Source organism: Kryptolebias marmoratus, linkage group LG6 (genome assembly GCF_001649575.2).
Source record: "Kryptolebias marmoratus isolate JLee-2015 linkage group LG6, ASM164957v2, whole genome shotgun sequence".
In the NCBI taxonomy this organism is placed as follows: domain Eukaryota; kingdom Metazoa; phylum Chordata; class Actinopteri; order Cyprinodontiformes; family Rivulidae; genus Kryptolebias; species Kryptolebias marmoratus.
Window position 1 is genome coordinate 25,219,508 of NC_051435.1, and position 23,509 is coordinate 25,243,016.

The 23,509-nt window shown below is 39.2% G+C and overlaps 1 protein-coding gene across 1 annotated transcript in view; it reads left to right on the forward strand.

Moving 5' to 3' along the window:
- Positions 1 to 23,509, forward strand: part of vwa8 (von Willebrand factor A domain containing 8) — a 145,753-nt gene that overhangs the window by 52,180 nt on the left and 70,064 nt on the right. The window contains exons 19-24 of the mRNA XM_037976242.1: positions 8,335 to 8,455; positions 10,794 to 10,929; positions 11,207 to 11,326; positions 14,705 to 14,910; positions 18,743 to 18,894; positions 21,507 to 21,615. Of these exons, the coding sequence (XP_037832170.1) occupies positions 8,335 to 8,455; positions 10,794 to 10,929; positions 11,207 to 11,326; positions 14,705 to 14,910; positions 18,743 to 18,894; positions 21,507 to 21,615 (844 nt within the window). The remainder of the gene's footprint in view (positions 1 to 8,334; positions 8,456 to 10,793; positions 10,930 to 11,206; positions 11,327 to 14,704; positions 14,911 to 18,742; positions 18,895 to 21,506; positions 21,616 to 23,509) is intronic.

Consider the following 23,509-nt stretch of genomic DNA (forward strand, 5'->3'; position numbering starts at 1 on the left):
TTATGTTTGAACATGGTGTTCGTTATGGACAATCCATGACGAGCACAGAAGTCCAACAACAGAACACCGTTCGGGTTCAGATCAGGGGGGCCGTTCCTCCCAACCACACCCCCCCAGTTTGTCAAAAAATCTGCAAAAAAAATCATTGATGACTCAGCAACCATTGTCAGTCATCATAAATGATATGCCCATATTGGGGTACAAAAAATCACCAGTTTGTCAAAAAATTCTTAATATATTTCCTGATGACTGGCCAATCATTGTGTACATAAACAATTTTTCATGGTCTTAAAATAACAAATTTTTAAAAGAAATTTTTTTTAATCATATACATGTATACCAATAAAGAACAGAAAATGGTAACGGTGAAACCTGTTAAACAAAAATTAAATCTTTTGACAAAAACAATCTGGAAAACACCCCTGACAAATTTCATAGTAATTAGAAAAAGTGATACTAATTTACTAGCATTTAGCTGTTTACAAAACTTTCCCACCAAAAAGTAAAAAAAAATTAAAAAAACCAAAAGTTCGAGTTTAAGAAAAGTTTAAGCCACTGAGTAGAAGTAGATTTTGTGATGCAGCAAAACAGCAGTGCAGTCAGACGTTTACGTTTACATACACCATATTAAAAGACATGCATTTTTTTCACTGTCTGATGTGAAATCCGAATAAACTTTTCCTGTTTTAGGTCAATTAGGATTTTCAAAAATATTTCTATTTGCAAAATGCCAGAATAATGAGAGAGAATGTTTTTAAGGCAATTTTTATTACTTTCTTCAAAGTCAAACGTTTAAATACATTTCATTAGTATTTGGTACCATTGCCCTTAAACTGTATGACTTTGGTCAAACGGTTTGTATATTTTTCCACAAGCTTTACACAATAGTTGGCAGGAATTTTGGCCCATTCCTCCTGACAGAACTGGTGGAACTGGGCCATGTTTGTAGGCCACCGTGCTCGCACGTGCCTTTTCAGCTTTGCCCATAAATTTCTGATAGGATTGAGATCAGGGCTTTGTGATGGCCACTCCAAAACATTGACTTTGTTATCCTTAAGCCACTTTGACCTCGAAGCATACTGCCAAACTAGTTACATTGTCCATTTGGAAGGCCAAGGGTTTCCCCCAGAAAATAGCCTAAGCCTGGTGGTAGGTGGCCTGTGTGAATGTATGGCCCTTGCATGGGCCATTCGGTGTATATATATATATATGTGTATATATATATGTGTGTATATATATATATATATATATATATATATATATATACACTGATAAGTGAAAGTTACAGTGATCATATAAATCGTTAGCACACTTGTTTAATACTTAGTGGTACACAAAGAAAGTGTAAAGAGAATTTCAAGGATTGCTGCTTTTAGTAGAAGAAACAGTCTTGTCTTTACTGATTTAAATGGAATAAACAAAGAAAAGAGGGGATCCATAAAAACATTTTGACTTTTTTTTTCTTAAAAAATTGTCTTTCACTGTCTTGCGCAGGTCATTCAGTCTTGCACGTGGGTCATACGTTTGTGCACGCCAGACATTGGGTCACGTGCTCGGTTCAAACGTTCGCACGGGGGTGATTCACTATCACGCACCGATCATTGGGTGTCACGTGTGGGTTTGTACCTAGAGCATTTGTCCGCTTTGGTGCTTCATATGTTAGTGCACTCCTCTTGGTCAACAGGTAAATGAAAAGTCTCCTCGTCTGTGCCACTGCTCCTCTGACTTAGGAAAAAAAAGGAGTCCAACGTCTTTTGACCCTGCTCTGTGACATGTTGTAGTAGGTGTTACCGTGTAAAGGGGTAAAGAAAGGTAGTGGGCTTATAATACACTGGGGGAAACCCTAAAGACCCATTTGTGCCCAAGCTTTAACTTCCTGGCTGATGTCTTGAGATTCTGCCTCAGTATTTCCACCTAATGTTCTTTCTTCATGGTGCCATCTATTTTGTGAAGTGCACCAGTTCCTCCTGCAGCAACACAGCCCCACAACATAATGCTGCCCCCCCTGTGTTTCACAGTCAGGATGATGTTCTCACGCTTGCAAGCTTCCTCTTTTTTCCTCCAAACGTAACGATGGTCATTATGGCCTAACAGTTCAAGTTTAATTTTGTCAGACAACAGGACATGTCTCCAGAAATTAAGATCTTTGTTTCTATGTGCATCTGCAAACAATAATCTGGCTTTTTTATGTTTCGTTTGAAGTAATGGCTTCTTCCTGGCAGAGTGGCCTTTCAGCCCACGTCGATACAGAACTCATTTCACTGTGGAGAATGACACACTCTTACCAGCTTCAGCCAGCAGCTATAAAAGTTCTTTTGCCTTCGTTCTTGGGTTGATATGCACATTTCGGACCAAAACACATTCATCTCTGGGACACAGAACCTGTCTCCTTATTGAGCGGTATGATGGCTGGACATTCCCATCTTGTTTGCGTATAATTGTTTGTTTAGATGAACGAGGCACCTTCAGGCATCTGGAAATTGCACCCAAGAATGAACCAGACTTGTGCAAGTCCACAGTTCTCTTCCTGATATATTGACAGATTTTTTTAGACATTCCCATCATGTTACACACTGTGGAGTGACAGGCCTGGTGCAAAGAAAATAATATCTGCATCAGTGTGAAGAAGACCAAGGAGATGGTGGTGGATTTCAGAAGAGACAAGTGTCCTCTTCTTCCCCTGTAAATCAGAGGAGCAGCTGTGGATGAGGTCTCCAGCTACAGATACCTGAGTGTGCATATATCCAATGACCTTACCTGGAGTGCCAATGCTTCCTGTCTGGTCAGGAAGGCCCACCAGCATCTCTACTTTCTCAGAAAGCTGCGGAGAACTGGATCTGGGAGCTCAGTCCTGAGGAGCTTCTATCACTGTGTGGTGGAGAGTGTTCTGCCATGTGGCACGACAACTGCACTGCTTCTGAGAGGATGGCTCTGCAGAGGGTGGTTAAGGCTGCACAGAGGACTGTAGGGAGCAGTCTTCCCACCACCTCAGACCTATATACATCACAATGCAGACAGAGGGCACCCCATCATAAAGGACTCTACCCACCCTGCACACAGTCTGTTTAATATGGGTGTTTCATTGCTTATGCATTGGCACATTATAAGACAGTTTTGTAGACAATAAACACTGTAAATAAATAAATAAATAACCTGTTTAAGGAAGATGTGAGCTGCCTGTAAGTTCTCTCACCCCACTGCCAGCCATGACTTTTTATCTGAGGATGTCAACTATCAGTAAATTAGGCCATTTCTCACCAGGACAAGGATTTTATATACTCATATTAAAAGAAAAATATTTTATGAAGACCTTGGTAACATGGCTTCAGAGATTCTATAAATACACAATCACTCTTCGGGAAAATTAGGTCAGACTGGCTCATTCATGGATTAGTGGGTTGTGTGCTGTAAACATTTTGTACTCTATATAGTTTAGAACAATCATAGGCACTTGGCACTGATACTTTGATCCACTGGTGCTGAGTGATGGTGAGCAGTAAATGGATTTATCGTTTATGAAAATTTTCACAGACTGATTCAGTTGACTTTTCCACTCAGCATGGAAATGTGGATTGGGTCAAAGTCTTGTGAAAGTCAAAGTAGAGCTGAACATGGACGTGTTCCGGTTAGGCACTGTAGTAGCAGCTAATATTAGAGCAGGACAGAGGCAGGAGAGTGTGTGCATGTGGCTTTTGGATCTTGTGACTGAAAGCCTACAGAGATATGGCTCAAAAAGCAAGAAAGATTAAGTCAGCAAAGAAACTGGGACACGCTGGGTCACACTGCAAGGTGTGTTAGACGGAGATGTGTTGTAGTGTTCAGATAAATGAAGAGTGGTGATCATTTAAAGGACTGTTGGATGGATGTTTCATTATTGGTGCCTGTCTTACATTGCCTCTTCTGCATTTCACCTATTTTTATTCACCTCTGGTCAGATTTCTTTTTTATTATACAGTTAGGTCCATAAATATTTGGACACTGACACAATTGTTTTTTTACCTGTTTACTGAAACATATTCAAATTATAGTTATATAATGGACATGGACATTACGTCCAGACTCTGTTTCATTTGAGGGTATCCACATTAAAATTGGATTAAGGGTGTAGGAGTTTCAGCTCCTTAAAATGTGCCACTCTGTTTTTAAAGGCACCAAAAGTAAATGGACAATTGGCTCAAAGGCTATTTTATGGGCAGGTGGGGGCAAGTCCTTCATTATGTAATTCTCAATTTAGCAGAAAAAAGGTCTAGAGTTGATCTGAGGTGTGGTGCTCCCATTTGAAGGATTTTGCTGTGAAGGAAACATGCTGTAAAAGGAGCTTTCAATGCAGGTGAAACAAGCCATCCTTAATCTGCGAAAACAGAAAACATCCATCCTAGAAATTGCTACATTATTAAGAGTGGCAAAATGTATATTTTGGTACATCCTGAGGAAGAAAGAAAGCACTTCACATCAATACAAAAAGACCTGGATGTCCACGGAAGACAACAGTGGTGGTTGATTGCAGAATACCTTACATGGTGAAGAGAAATCCCTTATCAACAGCCATCCAAGTGAACAACACTCTTCAGGAGGTAGGCGTAACAATATCTAAAACTACTATAAAGAGAAAACTGCATGAAAGTAAATAAACAGGGTTCACTGCACGGTGCAAGCCACTCATAAGCCTCAAGAATAAAAAGGCTAGATTGGACTTCGCTGAAAAACATCTAAAAAAGGAAGCACAGTTCTGGAAGAGCATTCTTTGTACAGATAAAACCAAGAGCAACCTCTACCAGAATGATGAAAAGAAAAAAGTATGGCGAAGGCGTGGTACAGCCCATGATCAAAAGCGCACCACATCATCTGTAAAACACTGCAGCATGCATAGCTGCCAGTGGCACAAGGTCACTTGTGTTTATTGATGATGTGACGCAGGACAGAAGCAGTCGGATGAATTCTGAAGTATTCAGAGACATGCTGTATACTAATACAGATAGACAATGACCCAAAATATAAAGCCAAAGCAACCCAGAAGTTTATTAAGGCAAAGAAGTGGAATATTCTTGAATGGCCAAGTCAGTCACTTGATCTCAACCCAAATGACCATGTATTTTATTTGTTAAAGACTAAACTTCAGACAGAGAGGCCCACAAACAAACAGCAACTGAAAACCACTGCAGTAAAGGTCTGGCAGAGCATTAAAAAGGAAGAAATGCAGCATCTGGTGATGTCCATGAGTTCAAGACTTCAGGCAGTCATTGCCAACAAAGGGTTTTCAAGTATTAGAAATGAACATTTTATTTACAATCACTTAATTTGTCCAATTACTTTTGAGCCCCTGAAATGAAGGGATTGTGTTTAAAAAATGCTTTAGTTCTTCACATTTGTATGCAATCATTTTGTTCAACCTATTGAATTATAGCTGAAAATCTGACCTTAAATTACATTTGAATTGTTTTGTTCAAAATTCGTTGTGGTAATTTACAGAACCAAAATGATGTAAATGTTGTCTCTGTCCAAATATTTATGGACCTAACTGTATATGTATAGGCAGAGCTAGAGCAAATCACAATGGCTGCCACATAACTCATGCACTCCATTGGATTTAATGCATTCCTATGGCTAGCATGTAGTGTTATTTACCTCCGAAAGTGTCTCTAGATTCATTTAGTTTTTATTCTACTGTCAGCTTTAATTTGACCCAAACAGAACAATGTGGCCACACAAATTATACATTAAATTGACCGGCTTGGTCATGAGATGTGTGCTATTACTTTTCATGGCATTTCGAGTTACAGTGACATCATTTTTAAAAAGATTAAGCCATTAAAACCTAATACAAACCAATGAGCAAAACACTCAACTAACAGAGTGAGAGGTCACATTGTGGCGGTTTTCTTGGTTTAACTATATATTTGAGTTTTTTTAAGGGGTCCCTCCTGACAAATAGGATTTTATAGGACCGGCTAACTCAGTTTGCTGCCTGAAGGACATCTCCTCAGAGGTCAGGGTGCACAGCTGGAAACATCTGGAGATTGTTGAGTCTTCACTTTCAGAGCGTTCAGCCTGGTGATCCGTCAGCAGATTCTAACCACCTGTTAAATGAAAATAAACACATTTTAGATGGGATTATAGTCACTGTTGATTTCCTGATACCTTCTAAGTTCTATCAGCTGCATATTTAAAATGGATTTATACAAAACTTTAAATACAATAATCAAAAACAACTTGTAAAAAGTTTATTTCAGTTTTAAAAGTTTCTAATACAATAATGAAGAGAGTTGAGTAACATCGGCTACAGGGTCATTTGAAAGGGATCACAATAATTAATATTTATATACTGAGTAGATCTGTAATATAATATACAATGAGATAAACCTCTTAATGTTCATGTAATATGCATCAAGATGTCCCATTTAATGACCTACCTGTAAGTGATTCCAGCTTTGAGCTCCTCAGTGATGAGATTCTTGTCTTTCAGTTCTTCATAGCCTCGTTTTTAATGAAAAAAAAACACTTATCGATGAAATGTTATCACATCTGGGCATTTTCTGCAACGATTTGTGCAGCAAACACAGCAAAATATGAAGGAATCACAGTACTGCTGAACGGAGAGGGTGAAATGAATTACTTCCTTAAAATGGCGGCGTTTTTAGCTCATCCAAAGTCACGTGATGTCATGTTTTTAGTATATAAGTCATTGTTTAAATTAGTCAACCAACCAGGTGAGTCTATTGGGAGAACAGGGCGTGTCTGACAGTGTGAGAGGCTGAGGAAGAGAGGAAATGGTGCAACCAGCTCAACTGTACGAGTGGGTTGTCACAACATGTCATCGAGTATGGAGGTGTGTGACCAGAACACGTTTTGTTAGCAAACAAATGGTAAATGGACTGTACTTACATAGCTCCAACCAGGCCACACAATCTGTGCCCTCATTTATTCATTCAAAGCTAATCTGAATGAATCATTCTAAAGCAGGGGTGGCCAACCCTGGTCCTCAGGGCCACAATCCTGCATGTTTTCCTTGTTTCCCTGCTCCAACACACCTGATTCAGAGGTTAAATCACCTCTTCATGTTCTGCAGAAGCCTGTTAATCACCCATTGATTCAAATCAGCTGTGTTGGAGCAGAGAAACAAGTAAAATATGCAGGATTGTGGCTCTCCAGGACCAGGGTTGGCCTCCCCTGTTTTAAAGAGTCTAATCAGTGCTTTAGATCGCATTCATACATCGTTGGGGCACACATCGGAGGCAATAAGGGGTTTAGTATCTTTCCCAAGGACACTTCAACCAGTGGCATACTGGTGGAATCAAACCCCCAACTATCTCATTGGAAGTTGACTACTTTAGCCACTGAGCCACAGCCGCCCCTCAAACTTCCTACCTGTGTATCTTTTAAGATACACAAACAAATTATACAAAACTTCGGCATTTTAGTCTTCTTTCAGGCAATGTTTTTACCAACGCTGTATATTTTTCTGATTGTGGTGTGAGGATGATTTTAACTTGTCATGTCTCTGACCTAAAGCACTGTAGAAATGTGAAATTTTACATTAATGAGAACCAATCTCTCCTTTCACTCACAGTCCACGAATTAGTTTGAATATGCCTTATAGTCTTTGCACAGCAACTGTTTGTTTGGCATATACTTCTGACAGTTTCTCCCTTTTTTGACACACATACTGTTTTGTGTAGCTGTAACTTCCCAAACCCCCCCCACACACACACACAGAAATGGAAGGAAAATGCTGCATAACTCATGCACTCTAGTGCTCCTCTGCATTCCTATGACAGACACCTATTGTTATCCACCTCCAAAATAGCTTCTACGTTTATTTATTTATTATTCTCTTTGGAAATTAATGGGAATTTTCTTGAAAAGGCTCATAAATATCTCATAAATATAAACCACTTTACAGAAGATACTGAAACTCACAAAATAATCATTATATAGTCCTGTATGACTGATTAGTATTCGTTGTTTGCCTAATTGAAAATGGCCACCAGAGTTAACTTGAAAAAGACAAAAGTTGCTGTGGACAATTTCTGAGTGACCTGAATGTCACCATAATAGTGTGTTGATTTAAACAGCTATACAAATTTTTAAAACTGTGATGTTCTCAAAGGACGTTTGGTACAATGGGTATGATTCCCTGTAGTCGGACATTCCAGATTTTAGATGTCATAAAAAAGTTAGATTAACATGGATTGTCAGTTTATCTACTCTGGTTTTAAAACATAAAATCAGAAATTGTTGCAGGCACAAAGTGACCATAAACTTCAGAAGGCTAAACCAGATCAAACCATCAACACGTTTTATGTTTTATCTTGTTACCACAGTAAATATTTGATTCTGGTTGGCTTGTGTGTGTAACCATGTTTTTTTTTCTCCTCTCAGAGATACAACGGTCCAAACTTTAACCCTGCAGCCTTCGGTGCAAGATGGCATCATTGTCTACGAGGATTCTCCTTTGGTCAGTTTGCTATGTTCACACTTCCTCTAATTATTTTTGCAGGTTTACTGATCCACGTTGTGTGGTAAAAATAGGACATCTTTTGTAAACATTCGTGCCTCATAAATTATTAACTTTATGACATGTTAAAGTGCTCAGTTTCCCAATGTAAATGTTAACGTGTGAATTGGAAACAAAGCTTTGAAAGTGCACACAAACAGCAGCTGAACAATAACTTTCAGTTCAGTCTTGTGTTCTATAAATTCCTGTAGTACATACGGGGCCTCGTCGAAGTCCGAATTTCTGTTTTACACTTAAGACACATTGGAGAGAGATCGGAACCAAAGTAGTGTCTGTTATTTGGTGAAATATGCATCCTTTGTAGAATTTTAAGTTGCATAGATCTTATCCTATTGCACACAGAGATGGATTTAGCAAATTTCTAAATCTTACTCCAATTTTCATCATTAATAAACGCTGAAACTTCACGCTCCCAAGTGTCCCTCAGTGTGTGCAAATAGGCCATACAGACAGAGGATAATACCTTGTATAACATACTGATAAACATCTTTGTATTTTCCAAAAATAATACTCTTCCAACTGATGAGACTACCACACTTCTTGCCAAAGTTGTATTATGCTGGATATAATGTCTTAGTTGCAGGTAATGAAAGAGGTCTTGTCTGGGGAAATTCTATTTCATGGATAGTTGTGCGAATGACATCCTTGTGTTATTAGAGAAAACATCTGTCAGTATTACAATACTTCTATCCCTCCAGACCTTGAAACCCCTATCGGTCAAACCAGGCTGAAAATCAAGATTATTTCGATCTCCCTTCCAGCTGATGTACCAAATGCCAGGCTTTAATTGTATTTCGTGTAACAGGATTGCTAGTGCTCAGCCTCACATCGCAAATCCTGTTAAAAAACAGCAAAGATCTCAAATCATACCTTGAAAGAGAAGATTCGATATCCAACCAGATAGAATGTGAATCGTCTTTAATCCAGTCATGTAGATATTTAAGGTGACTATATAGCTGATACACTCCAATACTTGGTAGATCCAGACCACTCTCACAGCCTGGTAGTTGTAAAATTGACATCCTGAGTTTAGGTCTGCCTTTGCTTCATCTGAAAGAGCTTAGCCAGCCGTCAATGATTTTAATCATCTTGTATGAGAACACTATTGGGATCATCCTTATTGGGTATAATAGACGAGGCAAACTATTCATCTTGATCAGTGATATACAACCAAGCCATGATATTGGCAAAAAAAATCCCACCTGTCCAAGTCATGTTTAATTTTATTAAATAGGGGACAAACGTTTGTTTTATACATCTCGTTAAATCTCTGGGTAATGAAAATGCCCAAATACTCGAATCCTGCTGGTGCCTGGATGGCTGGATGAATGGATGGCTGGATGAATGGATGGATGGATGGATGGATGGATGGATGGATGGATGGATGGATGGAGTTGTTCTACAGGTCTTGCAGTAATCAGGTCTAGGTGTAGCTACTGAAACTGATATTAACTGATATTTCTAAAAAATGTGTTTAATCTCTCAATTTATCATTTAAAAAGGATGCAGTTAATTTTCACATTGGGCCAGGTTGTTTTGAATATCTTTTTTCTCCTAATAAATGAAATTATCATTTAAAAACAACATATTTACTCAGGTGGTCTTTGTCTAATAATAACATTTGTTTGCTAATGTGAAACTTAAGTGTGACAAAAATGCAAAAAGGGTTAAATACTTTTTCACAGCATTGTAGTTATGAAGTTATACTCTTACTTTCACTATGGGCATTGAATGGGTGTTTAACTGGCAACCATTTGAACTGAAGATAAACAGACAATTAAACAATGAAAAAATTCAACATAAATAATGACAGGAACCCACCAGGATTTTTGTTTTATTTCTGTAAACATATTAGTCTCACAAGCCTGTTTTGCCACTTGAAGCTCAGATATTTTCATCACAAGTCTAATCCCAACTATTTGGCAGACTTACTAGAATGACTTCCACAGCAAGTTAAGGAACAGTCATGTACATTTGACTTTTCTAGCATCAAATATGTATAAGTACTTACTTTTGAGTACTTGACGATACTAAATATTGATATAAGTACTAATAAGTGCCATTACACTTTTTGCAAAAAAAAAAGAGCAGCTCTAAGAGCACCCAATACTGATAATGACTGCTGACATGGGGTACTCACCTGTAGCAGTGGTTCAAATGATGTGTCCATGTTTTTTTTTTTCTTTTTAACTAATTACATACACCAAACTTATTGGTAAGATGTATTTATCAATACCATTTTGTCACACTTAGTTGTACAAATTCTCTGTGTGATCAGGTGAAGGCAGTGAAGCTCGGTCACATACTTGTGATTGACGAGGCTGACAAAGCTCCCACTAACGTCACCTGCATCCTGAAAACTCTGGTGGAGAGTGGAGAAATGATCCTGGCTGATGGGCGCAGAATCATCTCAGGTATGTCCACAAGTTCAGATAAACAAAGACCCAATGAAAGCACAAGCCGAAGTTCTGAGCAACAAAAAAACCCTTCAATACTAGGTACTGGATGATTTTGGATTCTGCTGTTTTCCACGTAGCTCCATATTTTCATACACTCTTTTCCAGAGAGGCGTGAACACAACCTCAACTGTCCTGATTTTATGAAGTGACAAACTAAACTAACTTGTTTACTAAAACATGCATTGTTGCTTGTTTTTATCATGCACACTGATTCTGTTTTTTTTTTTTAAAGATCCACACGAAGCACAGGGGAGGACCAACATCATAGTCATCAACCCAGACTTCAGGATGCTTGTCCTGGCAAACCGACCTGGTTTTCCTTTCCTGGGCAATGACTTTTTTGGAGCGTTAGGTAAACAATCACACATGCACAGCCCACTCTTTTTTTTTTAGCAGACACGTAATAGTTTACTTTAATCAACAAGAAACTTATCTTAAACTAAGCATCAGAAAAATTTCTGATGCTTAGTTTAATTGGAATGTTTTATGCAGAGGTGGAAAGTAGCAAATTACGTTTACTCGTGTTACTACAATTGAGTATGAGTTTTGTGTACTTTTAACTTTTTTCAAGTAATTATGTGAATCTATACTTTTACCTTTTCTTGAGTGTGTTTTATTTCAAAAATTGTACTTGGTTACGTTTAAAATCCCATTTGTTACTGAGTATGAATGAACTTGAATGTGAATTTAAACATCTGAATTAAAATCAGAAGGAGAAAAGAAATACACACCATAACGCCTGCAAAGACTGGATCTGTTCCTTACCAGTCAGCCAGTGTATGATCCAGCTAGAACTGATGACCACCCGCAGGGGGATAAGGACCCCCTGTTAAAAAACCCATAGAGACTGGGTACAGACTCGAGCTGCTTCATCCTTCATCAAAACTATGCAGACATTATCGACTCGTTGCCTGTTAACTTCCACACAACTTCTGTTCAGTTTGATCTAAAGATAACAAAATATACTCCTTGTCATGTTGACACTCTGGTTTCAAGTTAGAGGAAGAAAGTTTGTTTAAAATCTTACAGCACTGGGTATAATTAAAACAATATACAAATGCCAGTCTGATTTTCTGTTTGGTAGACATTAAGAAAGAAATCATTGAATGGACAGAGCTTTTTGCTGACAGTTTAACCTGAAACTGAATTCATCCCTTGCACTGGAGCAGGTGATGAGTCAATTTATTTTCGAGCCATTCAGTCCCTATACAAACGGTGCGAGAGTCTGATTCACATTGCTGGCAGTGAGTCAGACCGATTCGGAGTGAAAGTCAGACTCTGCCAGGTCTGCTTGTGGTCACAGATTCTGTTCATAACTTTTAGAGACAGAATTTGAAAACTATTCTCCAGAAACATGAGATTGCCTTCTACTTTTGAACTGATGATACCCAAATTTATATGCCGCTAAAACAGGATAATCATGATTCTGTGAACCAACGACTGGACTGCGTTGGAAAAATCAAGACATGGATTTCTTTTTTTTGTCCTGTTGTGACATCTCGGGCATACCATGTGGAGAAAATGGCTGCCTACATGTGCCAGAACAGATTTGCTCTGCAATAAGGATATCTCAGGTTGAGAATCCTGATTGCATGAATTATTTTAATGAATCAAGACTGAATCTGAATCTAGCATTAAAGTAGGCAGGTCACATTGTTGTAATAGCAACCTATATGTTTGTATGATCTTTACTTATCACGATTTTTTTGTGACTCTGTGCGTGAAGGTGTGTGTGTGTGTCTAGGGTGGTGTGGGTGTGGGGGTATGTGTAACAGAGACACAGAAAGACTGACTGCATATATATATATATATGCAGTATATATATATATGCAGTATATATATATATATATATATATACAGGGTTTCCCCCAGTGTACTATAAGCCTGGCAGACCACCAGGCTTTCCCTAGCACCCCGCCAGGCTAAGCTCCGCTTGTTTATTGTAAAATACGTCATCTTTTATACACGTTTTTTTTTCCACCCACATCAACTTGAAGCATTGATCACTGCGCGAGGGTGTGCACGCCAACAGTGACGCAATCGAGCTGTCGCCGCCCGTGCAAGTAGGCCCAGCGTGGTGTCGCGTCACGTGGTCGTGCACTTCCTAGTTTTTGTAACTCGCCGTGGACCGTGCATGCCGCGCTCTATTCAAAATATACAATTTTGGTGCTCTAGCAGAGCTGGTTCACCTGTATCAGCATTTATATGATCCCTCTATAAGAGATTACAGAGATAATCGAACGACTTAAAACTCATGGAAGGAGATAACTGCTGCAGCCGATAAAAAGGAGCGTTTATAGACCACAGAGGGAAGAAATATTAGTCGTATGATGGGCAAATCACAAGTAAAGCAAAAAAAATCAATGAAAGTCAAACTGAATGCTTTAAGTTTAAACATCCTCTCTGTATCACAGCCAGAAAATCTGCTCTCTTTTTACCGTATTTCCACTGGTTACGTAGCGTACTGCCCCCCGTCTTTTCTGAGAATACTGCTCCGACGTAAGCGCCAAGTATAAACACCACCTCTGCGCGCTCAGGTCCGAGCGCTGTTCACGGAGCCCTGCAGGACTCTAATGAGCCCTGAGGCTGAGCCTCCTTCAGCTACCTGGAGTTAGCAGGTCTTGGTGCTTTGCAATGCATATACATTCCACACACATTTTCTTTGTGGAATATTGTTTGCGTTTGATATCAGTTTGCTTTCTATTTGTGTTTGTAACAATGAAGATAAATAAAGTTGGGGGTGGGGGGGGGGAATCCTTAAAACAGCGCGACCTACAGAAAGCTTTTCTCTGAGGCCCTTTTTTCTGATACCGGCCGTTTTTTTTCTGATAACTGACAGCATTTTTCCTGAAACCTAGGTCTGATGCCGTTTTTTCTGATACCCGAGGATGTCCTAAAATGGATGATTTCTGATTGATTGTAGCTGGGCCAATTAGCCAGCAGAAATCAAGGATAACGGAAGGAAACAATGGTGACAAAGGGAGAAAACTAAGTAATCTGAGACGTACTGAACTCTGAATCTTTATAACATTTCAGTCATGTAAAGTCCAATTTCCTTTGACTTGTTTAAAATTTGAAGGAATCTACTGTGAAGTATACATGAGCTACAGAGCTCCAAAATGGCCTGGGTTTTCTCACTGACATGTAAAAAAATACTGAATACCATATGTGAACCCAGAAGTTGAAGCCAGACCGTGTACAGCATCCCCACAGGATGAGACTTGAAGCCTCACATCTCTAATGTGCCATCTTTGGTCCCAAAAATACAACATGGCAGCTCCCTTAAACTTGGTCCTGCTGGCTTTAGTTTCCAACAGTGAGAGAAGGTGGGCACGTTTGGTCATGTATTGCCTTCTATATACGTATGTTTTCTCTCACATTTTGCCAAATTGTTGTGGATGTGGAAATTTATTGCAGTTTTTTTTTTTTTTTTGGCAAATTTTATCTGCATTGTACAGCATGTCACTACCAAAAGTCATAGTGCACCTTTCCAGATCTGGCTGCTTGTTTTCATGGATATTTTTATAGCTGCAAGAGTATTAGTTAATTGAAGTGATAGAAACAGAAGGAAAATGGGTGACTAGGAATATGGAAGTTTTCATGCTTATACACCGGTACCTTAATGAGCAATATCAGCTGTTGTTGTTTTTCTGTTTGTAGTGGCTTGTTTTCTTTTATGTAATATTGTAAATGTAAAAAAGAGTCAGATGTCCTGTGTGTCTGTTGCCAGGTGATATTTTTAGCTGTCATGCTGTGGACAATCCAAAGCCCCAGGCAGAGCTGGCCATGCTGAAACAGTACGGCCCTGATGTTCCTGAAGCAACTCTGCAGAAACTGGTGGCTGCCTTTGGAGAGCTAAGGTCCATGGCGGATCAGGGCACCATCTCGTACCCCTACTCCACTCGAGAGGTGGTCAACATTGTTAAACACCTCCAGGTAAAACCCTACAGTGTTTATGTCATCAGTTATGTCATCAACATGACATTTTTTTTAATATTACTTTAGGTTTGGTGTCAGGCTAGTTTCTGTCAGTTATTTATTACATGATTTCTGATAGAAGTCCCGCAGCCTTAGGTGCTTTAATAATGCAAGCACATGAAAGTGTTTGCTCTTTACAAATTGTAGATTAAAATAAGAAAAATGTGCAGGGTTCATCTAAAAACTCATTGGTATTACACTTTTAGTATGCACCTTTTCAGTGTATAATATTGTAGTTTAACACAGAGTGCACCCTCGAATCCAGAACTGTTGTAAAGTCAAAAGTCAACAAAGTCGACAAAGTCCTTATGGAGCAACTTTTCTTTTATTTGCATTTTATTTATATGTAAGTTTATAAGAATAAAAAGATATATATCACACGATGCCAGCAGCACACTGTTCTTGCCCAGAAAACTCAGCAGTTTCCATGCAAAGTAATTATGTAACTTACTTCTTATATATTACAGCTATGGTTCTCAAACTCTAGTACAAGTACCATTGGTGGTTATCAGGATACAATTTAAAAATCAAGCTAACCATCATATGCAGAACTGTGACAGCAGAAAAGGCAGAGAAAACCAAAAGGGATAAAAGTTGAAACAAAATATAAATATTGGCTTCAAACATCCACCCATTCATGCAGACCCGGCGCCAGAGGGTGAGCTGGGCGGGCCGGGCCCACCCATTCAGTTACCCCCCCCCCCCAAGACAGTTACACCACCATGTAAATTAGTTGAACCTTTGCAATGTATTGACTCAAGACAACCAGCAGAGGGTGCTGCAGGCGATTAAACTGAGGGATTCCTGACTCAAGAGTCTGAAAGGATGAACCTGTTCAATGGATTTTCACTACAGAGAGGCAGAAAATCTGATTATTGACTTCAATAATTTTGTAAGATGGATTTTCCACAGAATTTTGTTTATTTGCATGTCAGGTTTGTTCAACAAAAGAGTGTAAATGTTAAAAATGTTCAGTATATTTTTTAAAACATTTTACATTTAAAACACCTCTCTTCAGGAGAAGTTCACGTACAGTTGCCTTCAAGTTTCTAGTTTTAATGTGTTTTAAACACAACCTTCAGTAACTCAGGGTGAATCTCGTCCACCCCTGACACCCTGCCACAGAGTAGTTTTTTGACTACTTTGGTGACTTTTGCGATGGGATAATTTTTAATGAATGCAAACAGAAACTATTCAAAGTGCAGTGGATGAAAGCCTAACTGCTTCTCCTGGATCCAAGGTTTGACAATTGGTATTTTGAGAACTCCTGTGGAAACTTAAGTGGATGTGTGCTTGTCACTACTTAAGCAGCATTAGAGAACTCTAGCAAAAAAGGCACTAAACAGATAAGAAATTTGGTTTAGCTTATCTCACATTTGTAATATTTCTTTTGTGGGAAAGAGGAAGAGCCAGGACCACAATAAATGTGATGTTGTTCTCCCTAAGAAATGTGTGGAAGCATCTTAAACCAAAGATCAGGGATTGGCCAGTTTGCTTCTTATGTCCAACCATCCATCCATTCATTCATTATCTGCCACTTTTTTCGGTATTGGGTCACAGCAGCAGCAGCTTGAGCTGGTAAGCCCAGACGTCTCTTTCCACAGCCACCTCTTCCAGCTCTTCAGGGAGGACTCAAAGGCGTTCCCAAGCCAGCTGAAAGACAGTCTGGAGAGACTTCCCTGTGGTCTCCTCCTAGGTGGATATTCCCAGAACTTGCTTCTCTCAGTGTAGATGAGCAGCCTCTCTACTCCAGGGTTTTTGCCACATAACCAAACTTTTCACCCTATCTCAAAAGGAGAGCCCAGCTACCCTGTGGAGAAAACTCACTTAAACCGCCTGTATCTTTGCTTTGGTTCTTTCGTGTTCTACTCAAAGTTATTTTCCATAGGTGATGCTAGGAGCATAGATCAGCTGATAAAACAGAGAGTTTTGCCCTGTTGCTCAGCTCCCTCTTCATCACAACAGACCGCTACAAAGGACTCAATGCTCTCAATACCACCTCAGACAGTACACTGTTTTACAGTATTTAGCTCCTATTTATAAATGCAACAGTAGATGAAGCAGCTGGGTGGATCACAACAATAACAGTATTTTTCATGCAGCGCTACCTGATGCCTAATCTTTCGATAATATTCAGCAATGGTTTCCATCCTAGGCCCAGAGAATTCCCCTAACTCCATGAATGTTTTCACAAGAATTTACACAGTAAATGTTTAAAAAAACTTTAAAAAACAAGAAAAGAATTAACTGACGGATGATTCTCTCCTACGCCTTGCCTTCCTGTGGGCACACCGCCTGCAGGAGGGGCCATACAGATCAGATGCTTAGTGTTATAGGCGGGGACCATGGCCCTCTGACCCCTTACCAAATCTTGCTCTTGGGACATGGTGGGGATGTAGCCTGAACTTTTTTGTGAGATTGAGAGGTACTGAATAGATATAGTTGGGCTCACCTTGATGCACAGTTTGGGTTCTGAAACCAATCCTCTTGAGAGGGGCTGGACCTTATTCCACTTTGGAGCTTCTTATGGTGAGAGGCCACGGGCCGGTGTGGGGCTACTTATAGTCCCTCGGCGTGGTGCCTGTGCGTTGGATTTTTACCCAGTAGACAAGAGGGTAGCTTCCCTGCACCTTCCTGGCTCTGACTGTTTTTTGTGCCTATGAGCTGAACTGAAGTTCAAAGTACCCAGCCTTCTTGGAGTCCTTGGCAGGGGTGCTGGAAGATGCTCCAGCTGGGGACTATATCATTCTGCTGGGGAACTTCAAAGCCCAAATAGGTAACGACAATCTGGATAGGCGTGATTGGGAAGAACAGCCTTTCTGGCATGGATCTGAGTGGTGTTCTGTTATTGGACTTCTGTGCTAGTCACAGTTTGTCCATACTAAACACCATGTTTAAACATAAGGTTGTTCATAAATGCACATGGCGCTAGGACACCCTAGACCGTAGTTCGATGATAGACTTTGTAGTTGTGTCATCCACAAAGTCGGTGATAGACTTTGTAGATGACACAATACTGGCAAAGTGTCAGGAGGCTGAGTCGCAGAAAGCAGCACTTTACAAACACTGTGTATAGTGGAGGTAGGGTGCTGTTGACTTCAATCAGTGCTGTTGTCAGTCAGTGGAAGAAATACTTCGAGGACCTTCTCAATTCCACCAACACATCAAACTATAAGAAAAAACTATAAAAATATCCATGGAGAAAGCTGAATCTATGTAACTTTGGGGTGGTTCTGTCCATAACCAAGGCTGAGGTCACCATGGTAGTTAAAAAGCTCAGCTGTGGCCGGTAGACAAGATCTGCCCTGAGTTCCACGGCATACTCTCATTTAATTGGTATTACTTTGTAGAGTTTTGATTTCACTTTGACATTGAAGAATGGTGTTATGAAATTAATTTTGTAAAGAAGGCAAGTTTATTTTGTTGTCTATATAAACATTTTAAGTTTTTGCACTCTAGTGGGTTTAATCACTGAGTTTGTTCTTTATAGTTTCTTCCTGTGTCATTTTTTTTCAGATGTTGACTGCTTTTGAGAAATTCTAAGCAATGTAATTTCTCTTTCTATCTCCTTTGTTTTTTTGTTGTTGTTTCTTTTGCTTGTTTTTGCCAAACTGTTTGCTCTTTCATAACTTTTTCCTACTTCCTTTTCATTCCACTCAATTTTTGTGTTCTCCTTTGCCTCCTTTTTCCTTTAACCAATGATACTTTTCTACGTCTTTATCTTTTTCCAACTCTTTGCCTTTTCCACTCGTTTAACTTTTTCTTACACTCCACTTTGCTACTTTATCAGAAATTTCCCAACGAGGGTTTGGCCAACGTGGTGCGAAACGTCTTCGACTTCGACTCGTACAACAAAGATATGCGGGAAGTTCTGATAGAGTCTCTGCACAAGCATGGGATTCCCATCGGGGCCAAACCCACCTCTGTCAAACTGGCTAAGGAGTAAGACACCAGGAACACTTGATGCTGGAATCACATAAACACTAAAGGCACATTATGGCACATCGATGGCATAGCTAGAACACACAGAATGTTTAAAGCAGAACAGTGGTAAATGTAGTAAATGTGTAAAAAAGTAAATGTGATTTTAAAAAAACTATTGTTAAACATCTTCAAAAGGCCAGAACAGTCAAAAATCTGTTATGTATATGTATTCACCGACCACTTTATTAGGTACACCTGTCCAACTGCTCATTAACGCAAATGTCGAATAAGCCAATCACATGGCAGCAACTCAATGCATTTAGGCATGTAGACATGGCCAAGATGATCTGCTGCAGACTGGTTTGAGCTGATAGAACGGCAGCAGTAACTCAAATAACCACTCGTTACAACCGAGGTATGCAGAACAGCATCACTGACCGCAGAACACGTCAATCCTTGAGGTGGATGGGCCACACCTGGTGCCACTCCTGTCAGCTAAAAACAGGAAACTGAGGCTACAATTCACACAGGCTCACCAAAATTGGACAATAGAAGATTGGAAAAACGTTGCCTGGTCTGATGACTCTCGACTTCTGCTGCAACATTTGGATGGCAGGGTCAGAATTTGGCATCAACAACATGAAAGCATGGATCCATCCTGCCTTGTATCAACGGTTCAGGCTGGTGGTGGTGGTGCAATGGTGTGGGTGATTTTTTCCTGGCACACTTTGGACCCATTAGTACCAATTGAGCATCGTGTCAACGCCACAGCCTACCTGAGTATTGTTGCTGACCATGTCCATCCCTTTATGACCACAGTGTACCCATCTTCTGATGGCTACTTACAGCAGGATAACGCGCCATGTCATAAAACACGAACCATCTCAGACTGGTTTCTTGAACACGACAATGAGTTCACTGTACTCGAATGGCCTCCACAGTCACCAGATCTCAATCCAATGGAGCACCTTTAGGATGTGGTGGAACGGGAGTTTCTTATCATGGATGTGCACCTGACAAACCTGCAGCAACTGCATGATGCTATCCTGTCAATATGGACCAGACTCTCTGAGGAATGTTTCCAGTACCTAGTTGAATCTATGCCATGAAAGATTAAGGCAGTTCTGAAGGCAAAAGGGGGTCCAACCCGGTACTAGCAAGGTGTACCTTATAAAGTGGCTGGTGAGTGTATATATAGATATAGATGATTCCATCATTTCAAACCCACCTGAATTTTGTTGTGGTGTCTCCAGCCTGTCTCAAGAATACCAGTAATGTATTTTGACACCTGCTCAGGAGCTCTCCTATGACAGCAAAGAACTGAGGCAAATGTCTAAAAACATGCTGATGATAAATAATAATTAATAAAAAAGAGGTTCAAATTTGCCTGTCTTCATTGGTAGTGGCTTCATTTGAAAAGTGACTCCCAAGGTGGGCACAAAGTGGGCTGAGAGAGGTATGATGAAGGCAGAGGTAGACAACCAAATTTTGTGCTCTGCAAAGAATGCAATTTTGCAAGCTGTGGACATGAAAATAGGCCATGATTTTCAAACACTGGCAGTTCAAAATGCGACTACATGGCTCTCTTGTCTCTTGGTTGCAAACACTCAGAATTCTGTGAGATTGCAAAAAAATTAGTACAACTGCCAACTAGTCTCCACCAATCACAGCCCAATGAGAAACCAACTTAATGGTGACAGGATCAGAACAAAGTGAGACAGAGGCAGAAAAATGGTTCCAGTGTTGTTGTGGTTTCTAGGGCACAAAGTAACAATGGGTATGTGTGAAAATATCTGCTGCGTCATTGTTTCTCAAAAGCTTTTTATCGCCACTCCACATGAAGATAAATATTTGCTTCTTCTGTCTCTTGTTTTTTTTTGAAGTATTACATTTATCAAGCAAATTCATATTTATGGCTAAGAACTAAGTTTTGAAAATGGAACAAGGCAGAAACAAGTATTTTTCTTGTACAATTAGGAAACTGATTACATGCAATATCTTCTAATGTCATCCATCTGAGTCTTCAGTGTGTTCTGTAGTTAAGCTTCAGTGATTTAAAGACCATCTTGAACAGTTTATGTCCTACTTGTATCATTACCAACATCTTCTGTACATATAAGCAAATATTTTGTCTCTTGATTTCCAATTTTAAAAAAGGAAAACATGAAACTACTTGTCTTCTGTATCTCTGTGTTCTTATATGCAAAGACAAATTTATGGTTAGAGGGCCTTCCTCCAATCTCTATGGAATGTATGTGTTTCACCGTACCTGCAGCCAATACGTCTGTGGCCCAGTCCAGTTATGATTCATGGGAGAACCAATAAACATTTGGTCAGATATGACTGGCTGAACACATATATTAGCTTCATTGTATTGTATCACCCTTTCTAAAAACTGTGGGATTCAATTAAAGCACGTGTTTTCAAATCATTTATCATTTATTGATCACTATTTTTAGCCCTTAAAGACAATGACTGTTTTTATTTATGTAGCCATTTAAAGTAGTTACAATTGTAATTTTCAGATTTAAACAAAATCATATAGCATCTGTTTGTGCAAATGTGAAAAGGCAAATTTGATTTCTCAGTAAATCATGTTTTTTAAGGCCTTACCAGTTTATTGTATGTAGGTTGCCTCTGCCTGAAGTCAGAATGACAGGATACTGGACCTTAAATCAAGGTGATAGTGCCCGCCGCAAGCTGCTCTGCCCCACTGAGACTCATCCTATAGAGATTAAGGTATATGCACAAAACATATGAAGTCAAACTTGAGTAAAAGCTCACAAGTACTGATTCTACAACATAAGACAGAGTCTTCTTATACTCTGACTCATTTTGTAAATATCTATATTCATTTAAAACTACTTTTCATAACATTTAACATTGTTTTGACTGTAAAAATGGATATATTTATGTACCTCTCATTAGACATTAGCAGGGCTGAAAATTCCATTCTATTATTGGTGGAGGGTAAACTAGGAGATTTATGACATGTATTCATACTTGATAATAAAGTCCAAAAGGAAACACTTACATCACGACCACAGGGAGAAAGGGGCACGCACCCACTTTCATATTGCCATGGAAAGATGTAAACAAAAGCTAACAGAATAGCTACAGTATTCCATTAAGATTTTTAATGTGTTCACTCTACAGGGTGAATAATAGCGAATAAGTATCAATATACATCAAATATTGGTGTAGTTTTCCTCATTTTAAAGATATAGGCCCACTTTCACTCTCTATATACACTTAAAGCTGAACTGAAAGTATATTGAAGCCAACAACATTATGAAAGAAAATCATAAAATAGGCTTATTGTAAAATAAAAAAAAGAAATATATATATATATATATATATATATATATATATATATATATATATATATATATATATATATATATATTCATACTGAACATTGAACAAAACACTTGGGTGTTTTCGGCTTTTTCTGTGACCCCCTGATGTGCGACGTCCACAGAGCCACTGAGGTTCACGAGCATTGAGTAATTCATCAGTGAGTGGATACCAGTACAACATAGTCTAATGCATTGGAATTAATTGTTTGAACCGGCCAGAAAATACCCCTAAAATTTCATTTTTGGGCTTCCTGAAAGATAAAAACCTTCCTCAGATTTGGATCCTTAAGTGTGGGAATGTGTGAATTACTATCAGAACTCAGGTTCACATTTTATACGAGTTAGCATCTGGTCAGCATTGAGTTAGCATTGGCTTAGTTTAAGTTAGCAACGTTAGCTCTGTCCTCATGGTGTTATTGATTTTTAGTTTTGTGTGCTGATGTCATGACAATGATCTAGGGGTAATTGGTTTTCACCATTCTACATTCCCAACTCTGTGATTATGTGTGTTGTTTTGTCAGCCATGACGGTCTTTGTGATCATCAGAATCTAAATCTGTTTTCTTCTGATTACGTAGATCCAGCCGTCGGTTCAGGTTCATACTGGTATGGTTGTATAGCCATTACTCTTGCAAAGTCTTCCGGCATTTTTATTCATGTTCAAAAAAGGCTTCTTCTTTTATTTCCACGAGAAAACAACCAGACAGTAGCGGCTTCTTCGTTCTGCAGCACTCTTTTAGGGGCCGGCCGGGTTACAGCGTACGTCATGAACCCAGGATGGAACTCTGCCTCCCAAATCACCCACTTCGGAAATTATTGACTAAAACTCTAAAAACAAGTTATTTAAGTTTTAGGTCAGAAAAATGGGTTCCTGGAAGGTTGTGTAGATGTGTTTGACTAAATAACATTCATGAGATGTCAATATTTTGAGATTTGACTTCAGTTCAGCTTTAAGTTTTAAATCAAGCCATTTGAGAACTAAGCTTTTCTAAATCAGAACTGAGATTAACACTTGTGCTTTTTTGCCAACAAAATGTGGTAAAGCATAAATAATTTAAAGGCTGAATCACATTGTTTTTGTAAGCCTTTCTGCATTGGTCATATGAACTTCTAACACCTTTAAACTAAAGTCCCATGTGAAATGAAAAGAGGAATATGATATGAAGTAAGGACCAATGATACTGACTGCATTTGTCAAACTTCTGTGCCCCATCAGCAACTATCATCCTGGTTTATTAGAACCATGTATTGCAATATTTTGAAATTTGATTTCAG